The sequence below is a fragment of the Cibotium barometz genome, chromosome 40 (genome assembly GCF_041138505.1).
Source record: "Cibotium barometz isolate CiBa-2024 chromosome 40, ASM4113850v1, whole genome shotgun sequence".
Lineage (NCBI taxonomy): Eukaryota > Viridiplantae > Streptophyta > Polypodiopsida > Cyatheales > Cibotiaceae > Cibotium > Cibotium barometz.
In genome coordinates this window covers 41915540-41922656 of record NC_141085.1, presented here as the reverse complement: position 1 = coordinate 41922656, position 7117 = coordinate 41915540, and the positions used below count along the sequence as shown (strand labels likewise).

At 42.1% G+C, this 7117-nt stretch overlaps 1 protein-coding gene across 1 annotated transcript in view; it reads left to right on the top strand.

The window, feature by feature from the left end:
• Positions 1 to 683: 683 nt before the first annotated feature.
• The window catches only part of LOC147615511 (carotenoid 9,10(9',10')-cleavage dioxygenase-like), a 7122-nt gene continuing 688 nt past the window's right edge, over positions 684 to 7117 (top strand). Inside the window, exons 1-13 of the mRNA XM_086779614.1 lie at positions 684 to 978; positions 1056 to 1126; positions 1489 to 1503; positions 1650 to 1761; positions 1845 to 1944; positions 2587 to 2649; positions 2770 to 2880; positions 2998 to 3176; positions 3372 to 3507; positions 4254 to 4371; positions 4470 to 4571; positions 4648 to 4902; positions 6420 to 6531. Of these exons, the coding sequence (XP_086635740.1) occupies positions 733 to 978; positions 1056 to 1126; positions 1489 to 1503; positions 1650 to 1761; positions 1845 to 1944; positions 2587 to 2649; positions 2770 to 2880; positions 2998 to 3176; positions 3372 to 3507; positions 4254 to 4371; positions 4470 to 4571; positions 4648 to 4902; positions 6420 to 6531 (1620 nt within the window). The 5' untranslated portion in view covers positions 684 to 732. The remainder of the gene's footprint in view (positions 979 to 1055; positions 1127 to 1488; positions 1504 to 1649; positions 1762 to 1844; positions 1945 to 2586; positions 2650 to 2769; positions 2881 to 2997; positions 3177 to 3371; positions 3508 to 4253; positions 4372 to 4469; positions 4572 to 4647; positions 4903 to 6419; positions 6532 to 7117) is intronic.

Below are 7117 nucleotides of genomic sequence, written 5' to 3'. Positions count from 1 at the left end.
GTACCCGGAAATATATTCACTTATGAAAATCCACATGGATTCTCCGTTTTGAAGATCGGCAAGATCAACCAAGAGATTCATATAAAAAAGCCATTTACTCATCTGTTAAAGACCAACAAGGATAATCAACCAGATCCATGCCCGAGTTCAGAAAACAACTCTAACTGACCTTCGAAGTTCAAACCGGTGGGGAGGGGTTTCTACAGCGCTCCACTCGTGCAGCGTCGTGCTGTGGGCACCGTTGGACGGGGCTCTAAAATACATAACCGAGGCCCGAATCTAAAGATGCATGCAGCAGGCCAATGGCAAGGTATGATGCATCATACCTTGGCCAATGGCAGTTGAGCTGAAATCCTTGCATAATTGCATTATAATATTATATCTATTATCGATAATTTGATATGTGTCCAGACGACAGACTCGAGCCGCCCCCACAGGCACCTGGCACACATGCTCATAATAATCCACCGAGCGCCCACAACAAAGACTGAAATTAAGCTCTTAGTAACACTAAGCAAACTTAAGCTAATATTTATATATATTTATATTATTTATATATAATAAAAATTAAAATCCTTCTCCTTTTAAAACGAATCGGCTCTATTCCTTCTCGAAAAAAAAAACGAGAAGAAAGCTTTTTCTTCTCAAATTTTTTTGAGCCCACTCGTATTCAATTTGAGCCGGCTTTAGGCTAAGTTGAACCTATCTTTTCCCGAACACTGCTTGAGGACAATGGGTGCAGAAGCTAGCGAGTGTGAGGCACTAGGCTGCAAGGGCCCCTTGCGCACAGTCTGCACAGCATACCCGTCGCCCAAGAGCCGTGGCACAGCGGCCCGTTTCCTGGACTTCCTGGAGACGACATTCGTGTGGGCGCTCTACCGGGACATCTCAAAGCCCCTCCACTTCCTCTCTGGCAACTACGGCCCGGTTCCCGAGACTGAGCCATGCCCGGACCTTCCCGTCATCGGCTCCCTCCCAGTAAGCTCACTTGTAGCCCAACTTCAATTTCACAAGCTCCTGTTTTAAGGCGTCTTTGGGTTCTTCTGGCATCACAGAGTTGCCTTAATGGTGAATTTGTGCGCATCGGACCCAACCCAAAGTTTCCTCCAGTGGCGGGTTACCATTGGTAAGCAGTTCACCTTCAATTGTTCTCACTGAGCTACATGAAAATCATGCAGGTTGAAAGCTTCAAACCATAGCCGAGACGGTCAGCTTGATTCCACTTGTCACAACCCTGTTGGATGACAATAACATCAGCTAATAACCCTTCAAATGATCGGCTGAACATTGATCTATTGTGAATTTTTGCGAGACATGATCCTTGTTAGATTAAACCTGGGATTAGTAATTAAGTACCTTTATTACTTGTTCTTATCCTTCATGTTGCAACACATCAAAACTCCAATCAATAGTGCTGCAAAGTCTTTCTTGATTCTAATTGGCTTCATCACCCTGTTCCTGACTATCTCTGCTATGGACTTGCTACAGGTTTGATGGAGATGGGTATGCTCACACTTCCATCCTCGTCAATCCTTTGTCCCAGTGTGCAATAATTTGGCTATGTCTTCATATCTCTCTCAACTAACTTGTGTTGCATGTCTGATAAGTAGCCCTTATCTTCAGTCATAGAAGTTCATTTTCACCTGCAGAATGATACACGGTTTACGGATCAAGGATGGAAAAGCTACCTTTGTATCACGGTTTGTTCAAACCTCCAAGTTGAAGCAAGAAGAGCATTTTGGTGCTGCAAAGTTTTTGAAGGTTAGCCCATCATAGTAATGCTGAAAGTATCTTATTTTACATGCTCAGCACCTTCTTCATTTGGCTCCGTGCATGCATTGCAGATTGGAGACATGAAAGGGATGCTTGGTTTTCTCATAGGGCAAGTTTTCAAGATGCGCTGTCGATGCAAAGTGCTGGACGTCTCTCAAGGTTCAGGCACAGGTAAGCCTTATGTCTGATCCATCATTCTTTTCAACTAAAAATGCACATGGCAGTACATCAACTCTTACATCAAGTATATTCAATTTTCCTGAAACCTTGTTTTGTAAGTACCCCTCACTGTGCCCTCGATGGGATATAGTGGTTTTAAGCCTTGTTTTGTGATCACACTATCAGCAAGTCTCTATTACTAGAGAAGTTTCAGGAAAGTCACCCTCAAAACTTCCGAGTACCCTTCCAAATGTTTGCAAGTCGGGGCAGCATACAAGCCATGGGATGAGTCTCACTAGTGAGCCACCCAGCCGGTTGAAGTGAACACCCTGGATGCTTGTCAGGAGAACCATCTGCTGGAGCAGTCAGTATCCCTGCCGCTGATGATGGAGAGGGCTGGGGTAGATGCCGATGACTTCCAATGTGCAAGTGTGCCTACCACCATGCCCACTTGTGCATTACACACATAGGCAATGTGAATCCCCTTTAGTGAGGGGGTGACCTTAAAGAGGTTTGGAACCCACCACCTCCTTCGATCATTAGCCCTAAACTAGGTTAATGTCTTGGGGACATAACTAGAAAATTATGGACACTCATTTTTTGAATTTTCTTTGATCTCTATTCTACCTAACCTATTTAGATTGCTTGATTCAGGTAATACAGCTTTGGTTTATCACGACGGAAGACTCTTAGCTCTACAAGAAGCTGACAAGCCATGTGAATGGCCCCTACCTTCTCTGACATTAAAGGAATTTGTTGCCTTGATGAATTGTTTTTGGTTGATCTTCCTTAGTAAATGCACATTTGCTTGAACTGGATGTTCTTGCCTTTCTGCAGATGCTATTAGAGTCCTGGAGGATGGAGATCTTCAGACACTCGGGTTTCTGGATTATGAGAAGCGTTTGACACACCCTTTTACTGCTCACCCAAAAGTTGATCCTGTGACAGGTGAGAATTCATCCTCATGTACTTCATTTAGGACATTCATCTTGGGTTTTTATTTGTCAAATATAGTGCTTTACTGTTTTTTATTTAACTGGTACCTACCAACTAGTCATTGTGCAGGTGAGCTGTTCACATTTGGCTATCGATTCGAACCTCCTTACTGTACCTATAGGGTCATATCCAAGGAGGGAGTTATGCAAGACCCAGTTTCAATAACACTGTCAGGGCCGATCATGATGCATATAATCACAGAGAATTATGCCATTTTCATGGACATGCCTCTCTATTTTAAACCCCAGGTGAACATGTTCTTACCATTATGAATGTTTGAGCTTCCAATTATGATGTTAAATTTCATCAAAAGTCCGAGTCTTTAGGTAGGTATTGTTGCCTGTTTCACCTAGGAAATGGTAAAGGGGGAGCTTCCAATTATGATGTTAAATTTCATCAAAATTCCGAGTCTTTATGTAGGTATTGTTGCCTGTTTCACCTAGGAAATGGTAAAGGGGGAGCTGATTTTCAAGTTTGATAACACTAAACCAGCAAGATTTGGGATCCTTCCACGTTATGCGAAAAATGAACTTACAATCAAGTGGTTCGAGCTTCCCACATGTTTTGCATTTCATAATGGTAAGACTGCTCCATTTCCTTTTGATTTGGCGCACTTAAGACTTGCTTCAGTTTGTTTTTCTTTTTACAAGTTTTGTTTTGTTTTGTTTTGTTTTTAATTTTGGGGCCATATCACCTGCTCAAGGATAGTAAAAATACTTAACATAGTTTTGGAGGTGTGCAAATCATCTTTTTACATTATGTTAAGATGATGATTTAGCACCCCTCCTCTAAGTCTAATACGTTAGCTTAGCAGACAATTAACGATCTTGCATGTGTCACTTGACAAATAGTAGAAAGGAAGTGCAATCAATTTCGTCGTATAAAGACCCTCACACAATCCTTTGGGGGTGCTGTTGAAAGAAACATATAATATCACCTGAGTGCGATGATTAACTTTAATTGGGTCTAATCACAGTACATTGTTGCTGCACCCCTACGAGGAGTCTGATGCTCAATGCTTATTGGCCTTGTTTTGTCACAGTAGACGGCGTCCCAAAGAGCCTTGCCATTTAACAGATATAGTCCCATAGCGCCTTGCCAATTAACAGATTACTCAGCATGTAATCCCATAAAGAGTAGTTTGTGCAGGAACATAATTCACCAATTAATCTGGCGACAACGTGGATACAATTTCACTAAAAGTTTTTACTTTGAAAGAATAAATGCTGGTTCTTACTGATCGTGGATACAATTTCACTAAAAGTTCTCTTACTTTGAAAGAATCAATGCTGGTTCTTTCCGATTTCACTGGATTTTATCAACAGTCAATGCCTGGGAAGAAGGTGATGAAGTCCTCTTGTACACTTGTCGGTTACCGGGAATTGACCTTGAGATGGTTGCAGGCCCTGTGAAAGAGAAGTGTTCAGACTTTGAAAATCAATTGTAAGCTCTATTCACTATATTCCATATGTAGTTGCATGACCCTCAAGCACAAATATGAGCTGATTGATGGCTTTGACCCTGCATGTGACCTCTCCCAGGTATGAGCTTTGTTTCAATCTAAAGACAGGGCAGGCTTCACAAAAGCAACTTTCTATGTCTGCCGTCGATTTCCCACGCATAAACGAAAAGTACACTGGAAGGTCAGCATTAAATTTGTGTAGAGTCCAAAATTTCATACTGGTTGGTTGATAACTGTGCCTTGGTTGTTAATACCAGGAAACAGCAATTTGCTTATTGTACCATTCTCGAGGACACAACGAAAGTGAAAGGGTTGGTCAAGTTTGACCTTTGGGCGGAACCCGTCTTGGGCAGGAAAATGACAATTGAAACTGGAGGCAATGTGAAAGGAATGATTATGTTTGGCCCTGGGAGGTTTGGGTCTGAAGCGATATTTGTGCCTCGATCTTCCGATGTTGATGAGAGTGAAGATGATGGTTACCTTATTTGCTTTGTGCATGATGAGAACATCGGGTATGTCAAACCGTATATCTATAACAGTGAAGATGATGATGAGAGTGAAGATGATGGTTACCTTATTTGCTTTGTGCATGATGAGAACATCGGGTATGTCAAACCGTATATCTATAACAGTGATCTCCTGTAAACGATCATGGCCAAGTGTAGTGAGCACACAAGGGTGTGGATGGATTTAGGTAATGGTGCATGTTCTTTCTGTAAAAGAGTGCCCTTCTGCACTACACAACATGCTTCCTTTTTTTTTTTTGAAATTTGAACTTTGAAGAAGGTGGTGCCGGAGGAGCCTTTAATGGCCGAACTGCAAAGGCGGTTGTGGGCCTTCGGCCGGTAAGTGGGCCAAAAGTGTATACAGCATAGTTGTTAAAAAGCTCAACGGAATGGAAATGGAAACCCCCAGCTGACCGCGAGTTAGTGCAGTGGATAGAGGTGTTGCTTGAGAGTTCCAAGGTCATGGGTTCAAGCCCTCACTGTGCAAGTGGTGGCATGCATGGGTGTGTGTGTTGTGTTGTTGTACTTTCTAATTCCAGCCAATTCACCAAAAAAAAAAAGAGAAGGAAATGGAAACCCCCAGAAAACAGCAAAAAATGAAATCCCAATGCCACGTCATCATGCCATGTCATAGGGTTGGTTGTATTCCATAGATAGGCTTACATGCACAAGTAGGATTTTGTGCAAGATTACAACATGAGAAAAAGTGATTTGAAGGTGCCCCGGTCTTGGGTTCAATCCCTGCCCACCACAGCACCCTCTCCTGCGATGCAACACATTTAAAACAAAAGGTGCACCACAATGGCAATGACAGAATTGCACTTGGGATGGTGCTTACGATCTTTCCATTCACAACTAGATAGGACATTGTAGAATACTTGCCTCTATGTGCTAGGGTTTGAGAGTAGAGATAGAGAAGAGAGCAGCAGAATCAAACACGCACAGCACATATGAGTCCTAATACTATTGTTTTGTATTATGTACAAAAATGAAGTGTTACAATTGAAATTCGAGTACAATCTGATGAAGTAGAGCTAAAGATAGCTGAAGTCCCACAAATCTAGGGTAGTTTCCCTCTTTTAAATTTGACTAGCATACTTTTTTGGACTTTCCAAGCAGTAAATGACTTGGTGCAATTGTGTCCAATTCCCACTTAAACTTTGTATCACTTCCCGATCAAATTTCACAGGTAAAGTATGCTGAGGACACAGGCCTAAATCAACATGCAATAGTTCATTGTATGTTGTGTACGATGTACATTGGTTCATTGTATGTTTTGTATACCATGATATGCTTGGGCCTGCTGAATTTTTGGTTTTCTAGGGTCTCTATTTTAGTCAACCCAATCAAGAGGCCCGGTTTGTTTTGTTTTGTTTGGGTGAGAACAAGTGCCCCATACTGTAGCACTCTGAAATATAACCACAGGCAGAAAGTGGCTGTGGTGCCGACCAGTTTTCAATGGGTAATTATAAAGGTTTTCAGGTTTTAGATTTTTGCTTACTGTGCACATGGTGGTAATGCAGGAAATCAGAGGTTCTTGTTTTTGATGCAACAACCATGGAACCTGAGCCCGTTGGCATTGTTAAGCTTCCTTCCAGAGTACCCTATGGATTCCATGCCCTCTTTGTTTCTGAGGTGAGTGTTCTTCTTTTGCAGCTGCCAGCGTTATCAAATCTGTTGCTGTTCTTTTACCTTGTAGCTTTTGCTATATCTACTCTAATAAGGAGCACCATGCCTCCTAGTAAGGTTCGTGTTGCCGCCTAACAAGGTTTGTAGAATAACACAAACTTGCAAGCTTGTGGGGCAGTTTTGATCCTTGATACCATGGTACAGCATGCAAAAAGGTGCAAACTGAAGATTTTGGAACACCCTGGTGGTAAGGGAAGAGTGTCTTAAAAGGAGAATTAAGACCACACAGGCATGATCATGGCAGAGTGGTTGCTGCGGTTATTGATGCACAGAGACCATTCCCTTTATATTGTCAGACCTCTTCCTCCTCTCTCCTTACCTTCTATGGAAGAGGATTTATTTCATTTAATGTCCGCTAGCAAGAATTTGTAGTGTACTTTCATATCAAGGAGGGGCCAGGGTTCAGGAAAAGATAGGTTCGACTTAGCCTAGAACTTGTTCAAATTTGTGCAGAGCTTGCTCAAATTTGCAGGAGGAAAATCCAGGCTTCAAAATTTTCAAGTTTTAGTTATATTTTGCAAAATTTATAGAG